The sequence below is a fragment of the Canis lupus genome, chromosome 30 (genome assembly GCF_011100685.1).
Source record: "Canis lupus familiaris isolate Mischka breed German Shepherd chromosome 30, alternate assembly UU_Cfam_GSD_1.0, whole genome shotgun sequence".
Taxonomy (NCBI): Eukaryota; Metazoa; Chordata; class Mammalia; order Carnivora; family Canidae; genus Canis; species Canis lupus.
Genome location: NC_049251.1, coordinates 31,033,622 through 31,054,921, shown reverse-complemented (window position 1 = coordinate 31,054,921; position 21,300 = coordinate 31,033,622). Strand labels below are relative to the sequence as shown.

Below are 21,300 nucleotides of genomic sequence, written 5' to 3'. Positions count from 1 at the left end.
CGTAAGGCTTATACTGAACCTGAATCTTTGCAGCTGGCTCCTTGAAGTCGAACGAAAGCTTCTATCTGCGCCCTGTGTTTGTTGACATTCAGGATTCCCTACAATCATAATAAAAATCAATAGAAAAATTTCTTTACTGCCCACTTTGCCTCCAAAGGTACAGTTTTCAAAAAGTATATGAAAATAACCCCAAAATATTCTTTTAAGGTCTGTGATCCCTTCCTTTAGGAAAAATACTCATCACCAAGGTCTCTTTTCTCCAGAGAACACACCATCATTTTGAACTATTCTTGGCTATACCAATAAAGGATATTTTACTGAAGTGATGAGTGGTCCTCAAAAAATCTTTTTCCTCAAAATATCCTCCCAGGAATGCTGTAAACTTTACTACCGAGTTGGAAGCATCAGAGTCTCTAGGCATACTCATTTAAGATGCCCATACTTTAGGGGCACCTAGGTGGCTCAGTTGGTTAAATATCCGACTCTTGATTTCATGCTGGGTATGCAGCCTGCTTAAGGTTCTCTCTCTCTACCTATCCCTCCCTAACCCCTACTCCCTTGCTCTCTAAATAAATAATAAATAAATAAAATTAATAATAATAATAATAATACCCACACTTTAGGAGGGACTTTGGCATGCTATTCTCAATGTTTGGCTTGCATGAAAACTGTCTGAGCTGCTTGTCAAAATGTAAAATTCATGATGGAACAGTGCTGTATCTCAATAGTGGTGGTGGATACACAAATCTACTGATGTGATAAAACTGTACACACACAGACACACACGTAAAGCTGTTGAAATCTGATAAATAATCTGATTCCTTATCAACACAGCTTAACAGCTTCTGGGTTCTGGGTCCTGGAGGACTACAAATGACCCCCTTGAAAGAGGCAGAGACACTGCATCTCTCTCTCTTGTGTCTCTCATGAAGAAAGAAAGAAAGAAAGAAAGAAAAGAAAGAAAAGAAAGAAAAGAAAGAAAAGAAAGAAAAGAAAGAAAGAAAGAAAAGAAAGAAAAGAAAGAAAAGAAAGAAAGAAAGAAAGAGGCAGAGACACTGCAAAGGAGCCAAGAAGCCAAATTTCACCAATTTCACAATTTTGTCAAAGGCAAATACCTTGATTCAAAATATAGTCTCTTTCCCAGAGACTGGAGGCATTAGAAGGCTTGTGTGGTGCTCAATATATAACCTGATTAAGAAGATTACAGAGTAGCATCAAACCAGGCAGCAAGGTGTCCATAATTAAATAAGCACGTAGGAAGAAAGACTCTCAAATCATCTGAAACACTGACAGCCCTGGCTTACTCATGCCCATTTTATTTACAGCTTTTGAAATTAAAGGCCTGTGATGGCCAATAAAGCAGAGAAGAAAACATGCGGGCTGGTCCCAACGCTGATGCTTCAGGACAACCCTCACCTGGATGTAGCGTCCCGATTTAATGCCAGCTTCTAACACTTCCAGGGGAAGATGTTCTGCGTACTCCTTCCCGTGGCTCTCCTGACTCTCATTCTCTCTCTCCCGTCGAGACTGAAGGATGGAGTCACAAAGCTCATGGGCGGCCTTTAAGTCAGGCCAAAAGTTGTCCAGGTAATTCTGCATTTAATAAAGGCATTAGAGAAACATGGTCAGAAAGATAGTGGTTTGGGGCACCTGGGTGACTCAGTCAGTTAAGTGTGTGCCTTCGGCTCAGGTCATGATGCCAGGGTCTTGGGATCAAGTCCCACGTTATCGGTCTCTCTGCTCAGTGGGGAGCCTGCTTCTCTGTCTCTCTGCTACTTTCCCTGCTTGTGTGCTATCAAATAAATAAATAAAATCTTAAAAAAAAAAAAAGAAGAAGACAATGGCTCTTCCTTTTGGTAGTCTCACAAAAAGTCCTGGATGGGAATTGCTGGCACACATTTTTGAAGAGCTGTTAAATGAGCATTACCTCCCTGAGGCTCACATTACTGACTAGTTTTTTAACCATCTCACTAATCCCTGAAGCCTTGCCAAGTGAACCCTAGAAAGGCCCTTCCCACCATGGAATGTTTACTTTGCACTTTGAAATCTCCTCCTCTCTCTGCTCGCATGCACACATCCTTGTCCTGCCTGTCTTTACAAGCATCTCATTACTGCAGACAATGGCCTGCGGTGAATGGAGAAAAGAAGCTCTTATGTGTGAATTCTCATCTTGTTTTTTGTTTTTTTTTTTTCATCTTGACATGTTTGAAATTTATAAGAGACTTAAATAAGCATGTAAAAATGGCAAGGAGCAAAGTGTCTATGGAAATGCCTAGTTTCCCCCCACCTACTGGCTATGTCAAATTAGCAGAGAGTGGCAAAGTGAAGGTTTTCGATTATTCTGAGGCCTCCGCCTCCCCAGCTGCCAGAGGACCAAGTCCTTGGTGACCATCCACAGATGTGGTTAACAGTCCTCACACAGACATACGTATTAATGTGATGACCTGGTACGAAATAGGACTTTGAAACAGGTGGCCAGGGTCCCCTTCACACACTGTTACTGCACCTTTTGGTGTAATTCTGTCGGAGAGACCCTAGGCCAAACACCAAGGCACCACTCACAAGAGGACAGTGTGTTGACGTTGGCTGTGCTACGTCCAGAGTACACTCCCTCAGGGGGTTACTCTCACTAAATAACACCAATTTTACCTGTGTTTTTCACTCGACTTTAAGTCTAAGGTAGAGTCTAGCACGTTCTCTTTTTTCTCGAATTAAAAAGAAAATATATTATCCTTCTCGTCACCACCAGCATTTCTCCCACTGACTTAAGGGAACTGTTCAAATCACTTCCCTTCTTTCCCTAGTCCTTCGAGAAGTTCCGTCTCTGCTAACTCACTACCCACATTCTTTTTTTTTTTTTTTTTTTTTAAATTTTTTTTTTTAATTTTTATTTATTTATGATAGTCACAGAGAGAGAGAGAGAGAGAGAGGCAGAGACACAGGCAGAGGGAGAAGCAGGCTCCATGCACTGGGAGCCCGATGTGGGATTCGATCCCGGGTCTCCAGGATTGCGCCCTGGGCCGAAGGCAGGCGCCAAACCGCTGCGCCACCCAGGGATCCCACTACCCACATTCTACGGTCACTTACCACCACCAAACTTCCACCAACTCTTCGCGAGGATATATGGTCTCCACTCTTCCCAGCTAACTTCAAGTCCCACAGAAAATTCTGGCCTTCCCTCTCATCTGAACTCCACAGTACCTCTTTTTTTTTCCCTGCTTTTTTTTTTCCCGCCTTTATGAAGCCCTCAATCACACGGTCTGCTTAGGAGATGCTATACACAATAAAACGGTACTATAGTGCTGGACTACAAAGAAAAGTAATTTTAACAAAAACTAGAAAAATGTAATTTTAGTCAACTGTCCTCTGTAGGAACAAGACATGATGTATTGCAACTGAAAAAACAAGTGACACTGCCATTAATACCCAGCGCCCCCGGAATTCTCTGGCATACCAGAACACTTTTTTTTATAGCAGGGCCAAGAAAATTCTATTGGCAAATCTTTAGCAATACATGCACCTGGGAACTCTTATAGAATCTACAATTCAAAATCCAACTTGACTTTCTGTAAACTGACAGGGGTAATAGAGGGCCTCACTCTAGGTTCTGAATCAAAAACCAATATCAACCACTGGAACTTGATTGGCCAACTGGGCAAGACAGACGAGACCAGTAATCTACTGAGAGATTAACAGCTTTCCCCCCTTCCCAAAGGGTATCCCCAAAATAGGAGAACTGTGTTGCTAACACAGCCCAAGAATAGGTCACTGATAACACCGTTGCTGTCTGTGATCTGATGTGACAGCCTTCATATATCACATCTCATCACCCCGTCCTTTATCCTTATTAACCCCCATGCACATTCTTAAGTGGGGAAGAGCGAGGAACAGCAGAAAAACATGATTGGCCTTTAAAAACTATGTTGCGTGTGTACTCAGAAAAATAATTTGAGGGAATCCCTGGGTGGCTCAGTGGTTTAGTGCCTTCCTTCGGCTCAGGGCATGATCCTGGGGTCCCGGGATCGAGTCCCGCATAGGGCTCCCTGCATGGAGCCTGCTTCTCCCTCTGCCTGTGTCTCTGCCTCTCTCTCTCTGTGTCTCTCATGAATAAATAAATAAAGAAATAAAATAATTTGGGAGGCAGCAGAGCAGGGTGGGTAAGAGCTTTGGAGTCAGAATGCCAGGACTCTAATCTCAGTTCCACCACTTGTTGCCTGGGTGACTTTGTGTGAGTTGCTTAACCTTTCTGTGCTTTAGTTTCCTTATCAATAAAATATAGACAATAACATCTACCTCATGGGATTACAGCAAGAATTAAACAATACACTTAGAATAGTGCTTGGCATAGATAAACGGTGGCTATTACTATTAGGGGGGGCCATGTAAAACTGCCATTTTTTAGGTCAAAAACCTATTGACAATATCATAAGATCCAACCTATTCTCATCATCGTCATTACTAAGATTGTTATTGTTATAACTACACACGAGTTCACTGTCAACAGGGGCTTATTGGGCTGACGTCTCAGATGCTATGGGTCTTCTAGTCACAGAGTTTGCCCAAATTTGCTAAAGCTAAGATTACTTAGTTGGGGAGAAACAAAGACATGGAACTCGTTGGTTGAAGTGTTCCTTCACTCTTCATTGTCCCTTTTCTGTATTACCACCAGGACAGAGAGCTTTGTGGGTGCCACAGAGTAAATGAACGCACACAGACACATTTACGGACACAACAGATGTAAGTACCTTGAAAGAAATCACAAACACTCCTTCTGTTTCACTTCCATACTGCTGAATTGCCTCTTCATCTTCTGTCACCATGACGATAGGCATCCTATCCTGGCAATGGTGATAGTACCAAACGGCTGCATTGTATATGCTCCTAAAAAAGCAAAGGGCATGTGAGCCCTCCCAAGACAAGCTACTGTTCAAAGCTTCACGCCTGGCTTTTAATATGCTCTCCTTCAGTTTATGTAGACAACTATTCATTCACTCAACAACTAATTCTCGAGCACCTGTTATAAATATGTCCTGAGTTGGGTCCTTGCGGGGATACAAAGATGAATTAGACAGCACCTGACATCTCTTCTTCCCGAAGACATCCAACCATTTGCAGCAACCTCTTTCATTTGTTGATGTGGCCCAGAAACCGAGGCTCTGTCATCTTTTTTTTTTTTTTAAAGATTTTATTTATTTATTCATGAGAGACACAGAGAGAGAGGCAGAGACACAGGCAGAGGGAGAAGCAGGCTCCATGCAGGGAGCCTGATGCAGGACTCGATCCTGGGTCTCCAGGATCATGCCCTGGGCTGAAGGAGACGCTAAACCGCTGAGCCCTCTGCCCTCTGTCATCTTTTAATACCTTTTAGTTGGAAAGCTGTGACACACAGCACCACACAGGTGACCAAGCTAAACTATGTTTTGATTTTTTAAAAATTTTTTTTATGATAGTCACAGAGAGAGAGAGAGAGAGGCAGAGACACAGGCAGAGGGAGAAGCAGGCTCCATACACTGGGAGCCCAACGTGGGACTCGATCCCAGGTCTCCAGGATCGCGCCCTGGGCTAAAGGCAGGCGCTAAACCACTGCGCCACCCAGGGTTCCCCAAGCTAAACTATGTTTAAAAGAGGTTTAAAAGATGAAGAAACAAGTCTGGCTAAGAGAAAAACTAGGCTGCAAATGGCTGAAGATCATAATCCATTAAGGTATGGAATCACATGAAATGTCTGAAAATGTTCCTGAAAAGAATCAAAATTGGAAAAAATAACCCAGGCCTGAAGACGTGTGTTCAAGACTGGATTATGTTTCCAACGATGTGTATCAACTTGGATAATCGGTTTCTGTAGGCATCTGTTTTCCCTGCTGTAAATTAAGATGCTAGGTAAGGTTCCTTTAGTTTTAGGGGTGCCTGGGTGGCTCAGTTGGTTAAACATTTGACTTTTGGTTTTGGCTCAGGTCATGATCTCAGGGTTGTGAAGTCGAGCCCTACGACCAGCTCCACACTCAGCGTGGAGTCTGCTGGAGATTCTCTTTCCCTCTGCCCTTCCCCTGCTCTCTTTCTCTCATTCTCTCTCATATAAATTAAATTAAAATCTTTTAAAAAGATTTAGTTAAAAAAAAAATTCAGCCAACATATACTGAGTATCTATTCTGTGCAAGCCTGTGTAGTTGGTAAGTAAGATCATTTTAAGTACTCACATGTGACCTAATCTAGAGAAAGATTTGCTTTCCCTTCCTGGTATTAAGCCCTGCGGGAACTTAGTACTATAATTAAGGATTCAGTATGCATCAGTGCTTTTTTTTTTTTAGAGGATTTAAATATTTAATGGCTACACAGATAAAGAATCACAAGGAAAAAGACAATTTAAATATTTTGTATGGATAAGACATTTGAAAGCTTAAGGTCTCCTTGGCCCTCTGCAGAAGAGTTCAGCAGAGGCTATGGGTGCCCAGCCCCTGTGCCCCTGACTTAAGCTGCAGCTGGGCAGCACTTCTAGCCCACCCTAGGCCCAATGAGTGGAGTCAACACTCCTGTAGAATGATCCTCAGCTAAAGGCGGAAGTCTCTTTAACACCTTCGCCTCCACTCTTCTAGGTGACTTCTACGGCATATACTATGCAGCTTCTCAGAGGTTCCCAGTAGGACTGAGCCTCAGTTTCCTACAGCGGTAGCATATCCTGAACTGCTTTCCCTCCTCTGTCTCACACCAGGCACTTCCTCACTCCTGTTTCAGGGAATTACCTCCCACATCAACAACCCACACCCAACTCCTTGCTTCAAGCTCTGCTTTTAGGCAGATATAAAAGGCAACAGCATACTTCCTAAAACAGCTTTAGCAGCATTAACCTACATGTTTCAGGTTAATAAGACTGGTTGGGATATTAGAGCAACCTGTACCAGAAAAATTGAGATGATCTTCGCTTAAAAGTGGGCCTCCTCCTCCCTCATACATACACATACACACACACGGAGACATTAAAATGATAATGCCAAATGTTAAGATCTGGGGCAAACTCACTCTGAGTATCTGTAGCTCCCTAATGACAATTTCTAAAGCATATATGTATTCAAACAATATAGCTAAAATAATGACACATTATTTCAGTAATGATCATAGTTCCAGAATAACTGGTTTATTCTAGCAAACCATTTAGATCAACTCCCAGAAAACCAATGATAAAGAAATTAAAAAGAGTCATGCAAAACTCACAGCCATTTGGTGGTGCCATACCTGGTCTGCCACTTTTCCATGGATTCTCCTCTTTCCCGAGGGAGATAGCAGTACTGCTGGAATTCATTAGCAAAGAGAATGCAATCATGACGTGCATCCTTTAGGAGGTTTCGCAATTTGTTGTACTGTCTGGGACACAGAAGAGAAAAATAAATCTGACATAGCAGATACTCATCTACTGCCAGCTCCTGCTAAGGATCAGAGAAGATGAAGCATTTTAGGACAAAAGATGGATTCTTTAAAACCCAAGAAACACTTATATATATTGGCCTTAGTATGTGTAGTACTACTGGGCTGTTGTTTCTCAGTTTTGCCTGCTAGAATGTGCTTATGCAGGACCTCATTAATTAGCTTGTGGATCAATCACCCCTGCCCTTTCCCCTTCTAGACTTCTGGCCATTAATAACGGAATTATATGAGCCCGCGCCATACAGCCCCCTCTTCAAAGGCTCTTTGAGGACCAGAGGCAAGCAGGGTTTAGCACTTTATTTCTGTACCTCATTTTGTTCTACAAATGGCATTAGGCATGAGTATATTTTATATTTGCTTGCAGCCTGGAAAAGGACATGGAAAGGGAATAAGTTTGGGGATTTATCTGTGAATTTTATTTATGCAGCTGCCTCATTTACATGAATGAGGGCCAGCTTCATCTGTCAGATAACTAACAAAGTTTTAAGGTTTGTCCCATCAGGAGATCCTTCCAGTGATGCCAGCCAAAGTATCACATCAAATACGCAGCTTCCTATGGGTTGGTTTCTAAGACGATGCTTTTCTTTTTTCTTTTTCTTTTTTTAAGGTGTTTTTCAGTAGTCTGGGTAATATGAAATACAGAAAAGGTTCACAGTTATCTTAAAGGAAGCCAATTGTTTATTTAAAAAATGGATTGATATTAAAATCAGATGTTAAATTAACATATAAATCATCCAAGGTAGATGATTGGCATTTAACATGTGTTTTAATGTAATAAAATTTGTGCCCTTCCATTCCCACCTCCAGCCTGCTGCCATGGATTCTTAAAAAAAAAAACAGATCTTTTCATTAAAGCACTAAAACTCTCCAACTTCTCTTCTTTGAATAAATGCTCATCACCAATATCTGTGTCATCTTAATGCTTAATGAGAAAACAAGAAACACTGATTTTGTTTTCTTGGTGATTCTAATTTTGAGCTATTTTTAAAAGAATCATCAAGTAATGGCACTTCTACAATTTCATAATACACAAAAGGGTTTAGTTTCAGGTCTGTGAACAGCAGCTTTCCTTAAGGGCATCCTACTTATACAATCGAAAGCTGCCCCACCCTCAACTCAGAAGGGCCTAGAACATATCTAATTGGTGATTTTCCCACTTTCACAGAGATATATTTAAAGTCATTTTTAAGACCTCTTAGAGTAGGCACAGAAGAGTCTACACAACCCTGCTCACAGCAGCTGTCCTTGCACGGGGGTAAGGGGAAGACTTGCACTTTCTGCTTTATACATTTCTGTAATGCATTAATGTTTTTAAATGAGCACTTACTTCTTAAGCAATAAAAGATTTTTTTTTACATTTTTAAAATTTATTTTACTTTTTTAAGAAAGAATTTATTTACTTATTCTTGAGAGACACACAGAGAGAGGCAGAGACACAGGCAGAGGGAGAAGCAGGCTCCCCGCAGGGAGCCCAACACAGGACTCAACCCTAGGACTCCAGGATCACACCCTGGGCCAAAGGCAGATGCTCAACCACTCAGCCACCGAGGTGCCCCTCAAAGAGATATTCTTATCCTGATGTTCATGGCAGCATTCTTCACAATAGCCAAAAGTAACCGACGAAGCAACCAAAGTGTCCAATGATGGATGGATGGATAAACAAAATGTGGTGTACACATACAAGAGAATATTACTAAGTCTTTAAAAAGTAAGTTCTGAGACATCCTACCACATGGATAAATCTTGGAGATGTTAAGTGAAATAAGCCAGACACAAAAGGACAAATACTGTATGATTCTACCTACACGAGGTATTTAATCAAATCTACAGAGATAGAAAGTAGAATGGTTGTTGCCTGGGGGTTGAGTGGGGAGTTAGTGGTTGGTTAATGGGAGAAAAGTTCTGGAGGGGATGGTGGTGACAGTTGCAGGAAATGTGAATGTACTCAATGCCACTATACACGTAAAGATGGTTAAAATGGTAAATCTTACGCTATATACATTCACCACAATTAAAAAAAAAATAGGCCAGGTGGAAAAAAAAAAAACCAAACAGGACCACCCATTGCAGTGGGAGAAGTGCTCTGAGGAGAAAAGTGCAGGGTGTGACAAGACCATGGGAGGTCTGGGGAAGGCATCAGGGAAGAGGTGACACCTGAGAGAAGGATGAATGAGAGTTAGCTAGACAAAGGACTCAAAGGAAGAGATGGGACAGAAAGTTCAGGATGGTAGGCAGTATGGTTCATGCGCCCAATAAACATTTTCCAAATGCTTAAGTGAATTCCAACTGTTTTTTTAAAGATCATTATTATTATTTTTTAGATTTTATTTATTTATTCACAAGAAACAGAGAGAGAGGCAGAGACATGGGCAGAGGGAGAAGCAGGCTCCCTGCAAGGAGCCTTATGTGCCGGACTTGATCCCAGGACCACGACTTAAGCCAAAGGCGGACACTCAATCATTGAGCCACCCAGGCATCCTGAACTCCCAACTTTGTGACAACAGTGATCCAGCTACAAGATACTGGTGTGTCCAGACCAACCTGGACATTTTTGGAACCTGGTGACTGTTTTGCTAGCTCCACACACACCCCTGGACTTGTTTAGGACACCTGTACTTTGGACCCAAGGATTCTCCAATCCCATCCTTCCTAGATACTGATGTTCCACAAGCCAGACTCAGGGCGTTTACCACCAAATTAGAGGAATGACACAGCAAAATATAGAACTTAACAGAAAGAAATGTTCTCAATTTAAAGTTTCGTTCCCATATATTTTCCATAGACTTTCGTGCATGCTTCCATTTGTCAGCTACCTATCAGCCAGATAAGACGAATGAACAAATGGTACAAGAATATTAATGGAGAAAGCAGGAAAAAGTGAATCACTCAGAGTGTGACAGTCGGGTTTTCTTGTAGGCATGTGGGCTTCTGGCTGTAATTTAATAGTGCATACATACAATATAGTCATATTTTTTGCTAGTCAGGGCTGGTGGTGCATACGATGGGGTTAGATATATGAGTATCCTGCATAGAGCCAGCACAGAGCATCATGGTGCCTTGGACAAGTTTGGTGTGAATGATACGAGAACAGCAGTTTCAGACAGTCAAGTACAATAAAGTGATCTGAAGGTTTAAAAATTCCAGTCTTGGGTGCCTGGGTGGCTCAGTGGTTGAGCCTTTGGCTCAGGTCATGATCCTGGGGTCCTGGGATCAAGTACTGCATCAGGCTCCTCGCAAGGAACCTGTTTCTCCCTCTGCCTATGTCTCTGCCTCTCTCTCTGTGTCTCTCATGAATAAATAGAATCTTTAAAAAAAATAAAAATTTAAATAAATAAATAAATAAATAAATATTCCAGAAGAACCGCAGTTTCCCTGGACTTGCATTCCCCAATTCTCTATTATTTGAATAGTTCAAATAATTTCTTCAGGGTATGGCCACGCTTACCTTCCTTAGATTGCTTTTTGTACTATTTTCATTCAAGGATGATCTCACCTACCGATGCAAAGTCCTCTCTTCCTGCTGCCTATATTCTCTGGGGATTAGAAGTGGGCATCCCACAACCAGTTGGGGGAGGTACAATGCTGTGTTTCTTCGACCAGTTTTTGCAGAATTCTGCTAAGGTCTCTTAGGTAGACTTACCCTCACAGGTCTTTGAATTTTGTACAAGAATTTTTTTCTAGGGACGTCTGGGTGGTTCAGTGGTTGGGCATCTATCTATCTGCCTTCCGCCCAGGGCATGATCCTGGAATCCCTGGATACAGTCCCGCATTGGGCTCCCTGCATGGAGCCTTCTCTCTCTGCCTGTGTCTCTGCCTCTCTCTCTCTGTGTCTCTCATAAATAAATAAATAAAATCTTAAATTTTTTTCTGAAGTTTTATGTATTTAAGTATCTCTACATTCAACGGGGGCTCAAACTCACAAATCTGAGATCAAGAGTCACATGCTCTTCAGATCGAGCTATCCTGGAGCTCCAGAGTTTCCCACAAGAATTCTGAAAGTCTGTTTTGCTTTTTTTAAATTTTCATTTTTATTTATTTTTTTAAAAAAATTTTTATTTATTTATGATAGTCACAGAGAGAGAGAGAGAGAGAGAGAGAGAGGCAGAGACACAGGCAGAGGGAGAAGCAGGCTCCATGTACTGGGAGCCCGACGTGGGATTCGATCCCGGGTCTCCAGGATCGCACCCTGGGCCAAAGGCAGGTGCCAAACCGCTGCACCACCCAGGGATCCCTTTTTTTTTTTTTTTTTTTTTAAAGTAAGCTCTAGGGATCCCTGGGTGGTGCAGCGGTTTGGCGCCTGCCTTTGGCCCAGGGCGCGATCCTGGAGACCCGGGATCGAATCCCACGTCGGGCTCCCGGTGCATGGAGCCTGCTTCTCCCTCTGCCTGTGTCTCTGCCTCTCTCCCTCTCTCTGTGACTATCATAAATAAATTAAAAAAAATTTAAAAAAAAAAAAAAAAAAAAAAAAAAATAAAGTAAGCTCTATACCCAGTGTGGGGCATGAACTCATGACTAAAGATCAAGAGTCACACATGGTACTGACTAAGCCAGTCAGATGCCCCTAGGTGGTACTCTTAAAACATTTTCAAAGGCATATATTTTCGACCCTCTGAATGCCCTCTAACTGCACTGCCATTTGGAAGCCTCAAAGACAACCTCAGACTCACAACCTCTAGCTCCACCCCTCGACTTCCTCCAGCGCTCCCTCTCTATACAGTCATGCAAACCAGAAACCTTGGTGTTAGCCTTGACACCACCTTCTCCTTCCCCTTACACATCTAACTCCATTACTGAGTTTTATAGGTTTTACTTATTTTATTTTTTATTTATGTATTTATTTTTAAAGATTTTATTTACTTATTACAAAGAGAGAGACAGAGAGAAAGCGTGCGCGCACAAGCAGGGAGAGTGGCAGGCAGAGGGAGAGGTAGATGCAGGGCCCTGTGACCATGACCTGAGCCGAAGGCTGACACTCAACACCAACTGAGCCACCCAGTGCCCAGGTTTTATTTGTTTTAAATAACAGCTTAACTAGAGATATAATTCATATACCATAAAATTACCCTTTTACTTATTTTATTTTTTTAAGCTTTTACTTATTTGACAGAGAGAGAGAGTGCAAGTGAGCACAAGCAGGGATAGCAGTAGGCAGAGGAAGAGGGAGAAGCAGGCTCCCCACTGAGCAGGGAGCCCAACATGGTACTCGATCCTAGGACCTTGGGATCATGACCCAAGCTGACGGCAGACGCTTAACCAACTGAGCCACCCAGGCATCCCTAAAATTATCCCTTTAAAACATACAATTCCATAGTATTTTGTATAGTCACGGAGTTATGCAACCATCACCACCAAGTCCAGACATTTTATCACTCCAAAAAGAAACTTAGATCCATTAACAATATTCCTCATTCCCCTGCCCCTGGCAACCATGAGTCTATTTTCTGTCTCTTGGATTTACCTATTCAAGGCATTTCATATAAATGGAATCATACAAAAATGACTTTGTGTGGCTGGCTTCTTTCAGCAAGCATAATATTTTCAAGATTCATCCATGTTGTAGCACATGCCAGTGCTTCACTCCTTTCATGGTTGACTAGTTGCCCACTATATGGAATAAAGCACATTTTATGTAATCATTATCAGTTGTGGACATTTGGGTCCGTTTCCATTTGGGGGGCTATTACGAATAAAATTGCTATGAACATTCTAGTACAAATTTTGCATGGATACATTTTCAATTCTCTGGGTTAAAGACTGAGAAAGATCTACAGACTTTTACCTATTAAGAGGCTGTTGGAAATATCTATTTCTTTCCAACATCTCTCATGTGAACTAAAGTCATAGCCTCTTCAGGGCACCTGGGTGGCTCAGTGGTTGAGCATCTGCCTTTGGCTCTGGTTGTGATCCCAGGGTCCTGGAATCGAGTTCCACATTGGGCTCCCCATGGGGAGCCTTGTTCTCCCTCTGACTATGTCTCTCTGCCTCTCTCTGGGTGTCTTTCATGAATAAATAAATAAAAACTTAAAAAAAATCACAGCCTTTTCTCCACCAGCCTAGTCATCTTTTCAAATAAGGAATTTGATTATACATAGGATCTTGCCCTGCTTACAGCCCTTCACCAACATCCCTGAGACCCATTATCCACCCCAGGGTCTTCTTTTAGTTCCCTGAATGGAGCAAATCTCCCTCCCCATGACCCTGCACAGCAGGCCCCTTACGTGGACAGCTTTTCTCCTTTGCCTGGTTTACATCTACCCACCCCTTAGAGCCCAGCAGAGGCATCTCCCTCAGAGAAGCTTTTTCTTGCCTCTCTGACTAATCTGGGCTCTTCTGGAACCAAGCACCTATCCCTCAGAGCTTCTGGCACAGCTGCAGTCCCCCACCTGTTTGCGTCATTATCTGAGTACCACCTGTCTCCCCCAACACCGCGTCTGCTTTTGTTCACCATGCCATCCCCAGTGCTAGCACAGTTTCCAGCATGTCTTTCGGTAAATATTTGTTGAATGAACAGATGAACACCTACATACGGGCATGAATGCAGTGGACAAGACAGACTCACAGAGTCATCAAATGATCCCTCACTGAACAAGTGTGTGATGACAGTCAAGTTAGGCAGAAGATGTGCTCATGCTGAACCATCAAAAACGTGATTTTTTTCACAATGTTTTCTATAATATACTTAGGAGAACGGGCATTTTCTGCATTGATACTATTGAAATCATAACGTAAAATCATATTAAATACAGAACCAGATTAGAGGCCGTGTCTTTTTATTATTGTGAAACTCAACTCCGGTGATTTCATTTCAGTAGAACAATGTCACCTGTCACAGTAAATTAGTGTTCATTTGCAGTTTTCTTATTTTGTAAGCTTTGTTTATTTAATTTGAAGGTCCAATTTAGGTTTAGGGCTGCAATAAGTACTTAAGCATGAGGACTTTACATCTGGATTTATGTTTAAACATGTTTAAATAACAATACAATAAAGCAAATTAAGACTGGTGTCCAGGAAAAAAAAGTTGATAAAAATTCTTTTAGAAACAAAGGCAATAACATTACTCATGCTAAGTTACAATGATATATTGGAGGGGAGTCAGATCATTTGATCTCTTAGATCCTCTCCAACTATAATATTTTGTATGTTATATACTGAGAAACAGAGATGTTAACTGTTGAGACTCTAAAGCTATAATGAAGGAATTCAGGAGGGGGTCAAAAGGAGAAAGCAAGGCATCCTTATACCAGACACTAGAGCAACCAGGTATTTTAACTGACAAAGCTTTTTTTAAGCACAAATGTTCCTAAAAGGCATATCAAATAGAATGAATTATTGATTAGCATCACAAAAATCTCCAAGGAAGGAAGGAAAAACAAAAGAAAACATTTTAAATAAAGCAAAACACCAGAGGGCCTCCTGTAGGCCACTTATGATTAAATATAAAAAATCCAATGACTTACACTTAACACTTAATGAAGTTCAAATTAATACAGCAAATTCCCTGGATCTTCTACATTTAAGGGCTGTGATCAATTATAAAGTTAGCTTTTGATATATGACACTTTTTAGGGTTTAGGTAATTTGGTCATTTAGTTGTTTGAACCTGAATATAACTGCTGGTTGCTTACCAGGTAAACAAAGCACGAAGTCCCAAACTTGTTGAATCCTTTTCCTGTCTCTCCTTTCTCTTCAGTTACATTCATGACCCCTGCTTTAAAAATCGATCTTAAACCTACTTCCTTCAGAGGGCTTTCTGGCTAAACCCTCACACCCCATATTTACCTCTGCACTTTGCATAGTCCACATTAAGTCATACGGCCTGCGTGTAATGCGTGCCCCCTTAACCTCATTGTATTTGACCCCAACAAGAAACAGCTTTGTTGAGAGAGGGACTGATACAGTTGATCCTTGAGCAACCCTAGTATGAACTACGGGGTGTCCATTTATAGGTGGAAATTTTTTGGTAAATACAGTATAGCAGTGTAAATGTTTTTTTTTCTCTTCATTATGGTTTTCTTTCTTTTAAAAAAAATATTTTATTTATTTAGGGGTTGCCTGGGTGTCTCAGTTGGTTAAGCGTCTGCCTTTGGCTCAGGTCACGATCCTGGGGTCCAGGGATCAAGCCCCCCCACTAAGGGCTCCCTGCTCAGTGGGGAGGTCTGCTTCTCCCTCTCCCTCTGCTCCTCCCCTTTACTTGTAGTCTCTCAAGTAAATAAATAAAATCTTAAAAGAAAAACGATTTTATTTATTTGAGAAAGCTGGTGCAAGAGAGCATGAGTGGGGAGGGGGGCACAGAGGGAGAGGCAGACACCTCTTTGAGCAGGGAGCCTTCTGGGGGGGGCTCAATCCCAGGACCCAGGGATCATGATCTGAGCTGAAGGCAGATGTTCAACCGACTGAGCCCCCCATGTGCTCCTTCATTATGGTTTTTTAAAATAATGTTTTCTCTAGCTTACTTTATTGTAAGAATATGGTATATAACCTGTAATGTACATAACACATAAAATATATATTAATCGACTATGCTGTTAGTAAGGATTCTGGTCCACAGCAGGCTGTTAGTTAAGTTTTGGGGGAATCAAAAGTTATACATGTATTTTCCCCTGTGCAGGGGTCCAAGCCCCTAATCCCCACGTTGTTGGAGGGTCACTAATATTTCTTTTTGTATTTCATAAAGCCTAGAACTATGAGCTTACAATGTGCATATCAGATGGGAAAACCAAGGTGTTATCAGACCCATCTATTTCACAACTCCTCATCCTTTGCTCTCACATTTAGTATATTTAGGTACATAGTAAAGCGATGGAAAACCTAATAGTTTTTCATTAAGTTAACTACTTTTGAAATGTTTGGGAGAAAAGACATTTAAATTCCAATTCTTTGCTTTTGAATGTCCCAAGAATTGGCTTTTAAAACAACTCTTAATATTAAAAATATTTCAGAAAACAGAAGTTGAAAAGGCTCGGCAGAGTGCTTGCAATCCAAATGATAGCAACAAATTGATTTTAGTAGCAGAAATTGAAATACGACACCTGGAACAGCATTCAAACCCGAATGTGAATAAACATCTATATCTTTGTGTCTCAGCAAAATCAACTTCAAACTCATTTAAAAATATTCTATCTGAAAAATCTGCAATCTAGTTAATGTACATTTTTTTGAACTGAGCATGTAAGGACAACTCATCATTTTCACACACAAATAAACATACTTCATCTTTTACCACCAAAGTCTGAAGAAACCACATTTAAAAAAGAGTAAACACACAGTTTCTTCTCTTTAAATAACTAGGGGTGTTAAGAGGTTGGATGTATAATTCCAATATGCTGTTTCCATGCAGTCTTCATGTTCGAATCATAAATCCTTTACCAATGTTAAATGAGGCAAAGCCATTTTTTAGATATTTGTCTAAAAGGTGAACAATTGTTCTTCATTTAGGTATAAGGCAATCATTTTAGAGTGATTTTAATCAGAAGTCCTTTGTTTAGCAAATACAATGAGTATGGTTGGTAGTTATACTAGTAATGTAAAAATAAAGCAAGTTATTTCTGCTTTCCTTAAATAAATAAATCACTACAAGTACAATTTACACCCATAATAAACAGTTTAAAATTTAAAAATAAAATAGTCCCCCCCCACACACACACAAAAGGGTAGGCTTTTGAAACAATACATCTAAAAAATAAATGCAAACCCAAAGCCAAGAATCTTAAATACCCATATACCAGGGACACTGCAGTTTATTGATCTATAGTCAGATCTCTCGGCCAGGTGTTGAAGCAGAAATATAAAATAATGTCACTGCATTCCTCACCAGCGAAGAGAATACCAAATTAGCTCAAAAAGTCCTTTCTGACAAAATAACGAATTCCTCCCCATTCCCGCCAACAAGGGACCTTTTTCTAAAGGGGAAAAGAAAAATATGCTGTATAGAAATAAAAAATAATGCAAAATGGATACCTGCGACCTCTTTGATGCTGCACGGTTTGACAAGCCGTCTGCATGAAAATAATTCCCTTCAACTCTGGGAACTCAAGGATCTCCAGGTAATCTTGAACAACTTTCCAATCTGGGATCATGTAATGAGTCACGTCACTAGACAAGAGTTTCCCATCTAAAACATAATTCAAAAGGTAAGCGATTAGACAACATTTGCAAACTTGGCTTATTCCTATTTGAGCATCAAGGTGCTGCACTCTACAAAAATAACTCCCAGTCTCAACTACACCTTAAAGTTTTTTTTTTTTTTTTTCACCTTGAAGTTTTTAAAGGACAGGACACGTCTGCTTTGGGAGAGGTCCAAAGTTCAGGTAAACCCAGCAGCTTCATTTTTCTGAAGCTACGCAAAGGAAAAGCTCAGCGTGGTTTATGGTGTTGCCAGTGGTGCAGAAGACGAAATTTTTAAAAAGCAAACATCTTCAGCACACCTTAAATATGTATTTGTTAAGGGACTGACATACACTCACATTCAAATGGCGGGGGGAGGTCCCCCGAAATATATATGTTAACCACTTGTTTCTGCCGAGCAATTTCAAGTGGGTTCTTAATCAAGCCCGTGTACATGCTCTGAAGTCTCCAGGGGCCAGAAAGCCGGCATCGACTAGAAAGGATGCTCAGGGATCCCTGGGTGGCGCAGCGGTTTGGCGCCTGCCTTTGGCCCAGGGCATGATCCTGGAGACCGGGGATCGAATCCCACATCAGGCTCCCGGTGCATGGAGCCTGCTTCTCCCTCTGCCTATGTCTCTGCCTTCTCTCTCTCTCTCTCTCTGTGTGACTATCATAAATAAATAAAAAAAATAAAAATTAAAAAAAAAAAAAAAGAAAGGATGCTCAGTGCACGCAAGGGCAGGGGTTAGGCTTTCCGCGCGGCCTGCATCTCCGGGAGCGGGGTGAGCCAAGCTGCAAACTGAGGATTCCAAATACTCTCCGAGAAGGACCCCCCTCTTTGATCCCCCAAACACATACACATACACACGGCCCTGCTCCTCCCCCACCAGGGAGGGGAGAGATCTTCCCAGCTAACCCGGGGCCACCCTTGCAGCTGAGCAACCAAGCCGGGGGGCGGGGAAGGTTAGCGCACAGCGGCTCCAAATCCAACGTCCCCAAGGCCTTCCTGTGCAACCATCCAGGCCCAGACAGTCGACACATTTTAGGGCAGCCGGCTGTCCCCCAGTCTGAGGCATGCGGGCTGGCTGCGCGGCTCAGCCATTTGGCACCACCTTTGTCCCAGGGCGTGACCCTGGAGACCCGGGATCGAGTCCCGTGTCGGGCTCCCTGCGTGGTGGGGCCTGCTTCTCCCTCTGCCTGTGTCTCTCATTAATAAATAAATAAATAGAATCTTTAACACTGGTGGGGAGTTGGAAGTGTCGAAGGAGCAGCAGCACGGTGCCTCGCCCCGCCTCTCACCGCCCGGCACCCCCCATTTCATCAGTGCGCCGTCCCGGGGGGCATCAGGGGCAGGCCCTGCACCCACGTCCCCCCCCCATCACCCCCCTCGCCCCCGGAAAGCCTCGATCGCCAGGCCCCTGGGCCGTGGGGGCGCCGCGCTCTCGGGCCCTGCGCCTGATGGGGGCGGGGTGCGGAGCCCGGGAGCAGCGGCCTGGCCCCGCGCCCCGCGCCCCGCGCCCCGCCCGCGCCCCGGCCCGGCCCCGACCGTTGCGGCAGGCGGCGGGCTGCGGGCAGAGCGGGCTGTGGCAGGGCACGCTGGGCCGCAGGTAGTGCTCCCGCACGATGCGCAGCGTCCGGCCCTGGAAGGTCCTCAGGAGCAGCACCTTCTCCCGCTTCTGCAGCATGCCGCCGGCGCTGGCGGGACTCGGCCCGGCCCGGAGGCCGCCCGGGGAGCTGCCGGGAGGAGGCGGGCGCCGCGCGGGCGGAAGCGAGGCCGCGGCTCCGGGCCCGCCCCTCGGCCCGCCTGGTCTACGCGGGCTCCCGGGCGGCGCTGCAGCCGCAGGAGCGCCGCGAGGGGCCCCGGAGCTGCAGCCTGGCCCCGCCTCAGTTTCCCGCCTGCCCACCGTTGCCCCCCGGAGGGGGGGGGGGCGGTTAGGGAGAGGAGGAAGCTGACCCCAAAATAAAACGCCCCGGGGAGACCACATATGTAGATTGCGTGGAAGCAATCTGCAAGGTTGGGTGCAACCCTGAAGGATTCTTGGACATTTATTTCCACCCCCCCCCCCACCCCCAGGTCCTTATGGGCATAGGGGCTGCAGGGTGGGGAATTAATTAGTTAGTGTCCTCTGTTCCTCGCTCTTGCTTTCTTAAAAGAGCTAAAAGATTCCGATGAAGAAGCCAGAAACGCTGCCAGACCAGCATTTTTATCCCCACCCCCCCCGCTCAAAAAAGTATTTATTTTTAATTCCATGTATTTTTAATCCAAGTAAAAATTCAAACAATGCAGATAAAATGAAAACCAATCCCATTTCCTTGAGGTCAACACTATCTGTTCAGTCCCAACGTTGATGGCCTCTGGCCTCGGCAGCCTGTGGCAAAGGAGTTTTGCTTTTTTTTTTTTTTTTTTTTTAGATTTTATTTATTTATTCATGAGAGACAGAGAGGCAGAGACACAGGCAGAGGGAGAAGCAGGCTCCATGCAGGGAGCCTGATGTGGGACTCGATTCCAGGTCTCCAGGATCACACCCTGAGCCACCCAGGGATCCCCAGGAGTTTTGCTTTCAGGCTGGGAGACCCAGGCCCAGTTTCTTCAGGGATCACACACTCCTCGCTGGCTAGAAGGCGCTGCTCTTCCAAGCACTCACAGAGACCTTTGAGCTGTACCAGGGGCATTACATACAAGTGTCACATTTGATTTCCACAAGTCAGTGGAGTCAGGCTTATTATCCCCATTTTACAGGCGATGAAACAGGATTAGAGAAGGTTAAGTGGCCAAGGTTATCCAGTTATTAAGTGGTAGAGTCAATATTCGAGCCAGAATCTGGCTGAATCCAAAGCAGGCTCTTAACTAATGACTGTGTTATTCACAGATGAGTAAAATAGAGCTCCTGCATCGAAGGACTTTATGATGCTGAGCTCTGGTTAAGGCACCTCAACCAGCTGGCTGGGGCTATCAGAGCTTCCTAGTGTTAAAAAAAAAAAAAATTCAAGTAAATCTAAAGATCAAATTGGCTTTATTTAAGGATTTATGGATCGCCCAGCATCCTATCTAGCAAACAAAAAAGGAGCTCTGAGGAGCTGTGCAAAATGCAAGGGCTTTTTAGGCAGAAGGGAAGTTTTTTAATGGAGTGGATTGTTTCAGACAAGGTTACCTTCCTTTGGGGGAACAGAAGGGGTCTGTCACGAGGAATACCTTGCTAGTGTTGATCAGATAATTCCAGATAGTCTGGCTAAGGTCACATTCCTGGGAGAGGCTGAAACTGCAATTAAGTCTGGTTTGCTGTCATGGGGGTGATTTGGGGCCTATTGTTCCTTTCTTTTTTTCCTCGTCCCCCACTGAAACATGTGATCAAAATTGAAGGCATTAGCACACCTCTCAGCTGCCACTCTGTGAGTTCTCACAGCTTTTACTGATCCTCTTTGTGATTTTCACAGGTCTGGATTTTTTTTTTTTTCCTGAATCTCTGATATTCGCATATCATGACTCCAGGTTCCCAATTTTCTAGGTGGTCATTTTCTTCATTCCTTTTTTGGCGTTCCAGTCTTAGGGAGATCATTTGCTTGGTGGTTTGTGGCCACACACCTGCATTTAAAGCTTTTGAAGGAATATAGTGTGCCAGGAAGACCATGGTGATTATTATAAGCAGAATAATTCTCGGTGTTTGGAGAGCTCTTTGGAGCCATTGGTCCCCAGGACCCAACCCAATTAAAATCAAGTAAGTCAAAGAAAGACCCCAGCAAAGCAGTCACCTCTTTAAGCCAAGTGGCATGGAGAGTG

At 43.2% G+C, this 21,300-nt stretch overlaps 1 protein-coding gene across 3 annotated transcripts in view; it reads right to left on the bottom strand.

The window, feature by feature from the left end:
- DIS3L (DIS3 like exosome 3'-5' exoribonuclease) overlaps nucleotides 1-19,290 on the bottom strand; it is a 34,109-nt gene extending 14,819 nt beyond the window's left edge. Inside the window, exons 1-6 of one of the 3 annotated variants that reach the window (XM_038580764.1) lie at nucleotides 19,187-19,290; nucleotides 17,376-17,529; nucleotides 7,230-7,358; nucleotides 4,746-4,881; nucleotides 1,417-1,593; nucleotides 20-98 (exon numbers count right to left, since the gene is read on the bottom strand). In XM_038580764.1, the coding sequence (XP_038436692.1) occupies nucleotides 20-98; nucleotides 1,417-1,593; nucleotides 4,746-4,881; nucleotides 7,230-7,358; nucleotides 17,376-17,494 (640 nt within the window). In that variant the 5' untranslated portion in view covers nucleotides 17,495-17,529; nucleotides 19,187-19,290. Of the gene's footprint in view, nucleotides 1-19; nucleotides 99-1,416; nucleotides 1,594-4,745; nucleotides 4,882-7,229; nucleotides 7,359-17,375; nucleotides 17,530-19,068 lie in introns of all 3 variants that reach the window. The other 2 variants (XM_038580765.1, XM_038580763.1) reach the window with 2 other exon arrangements.
- Nucleotides 19,291-21,300: the final 2,010 nt, after the last annotated feature.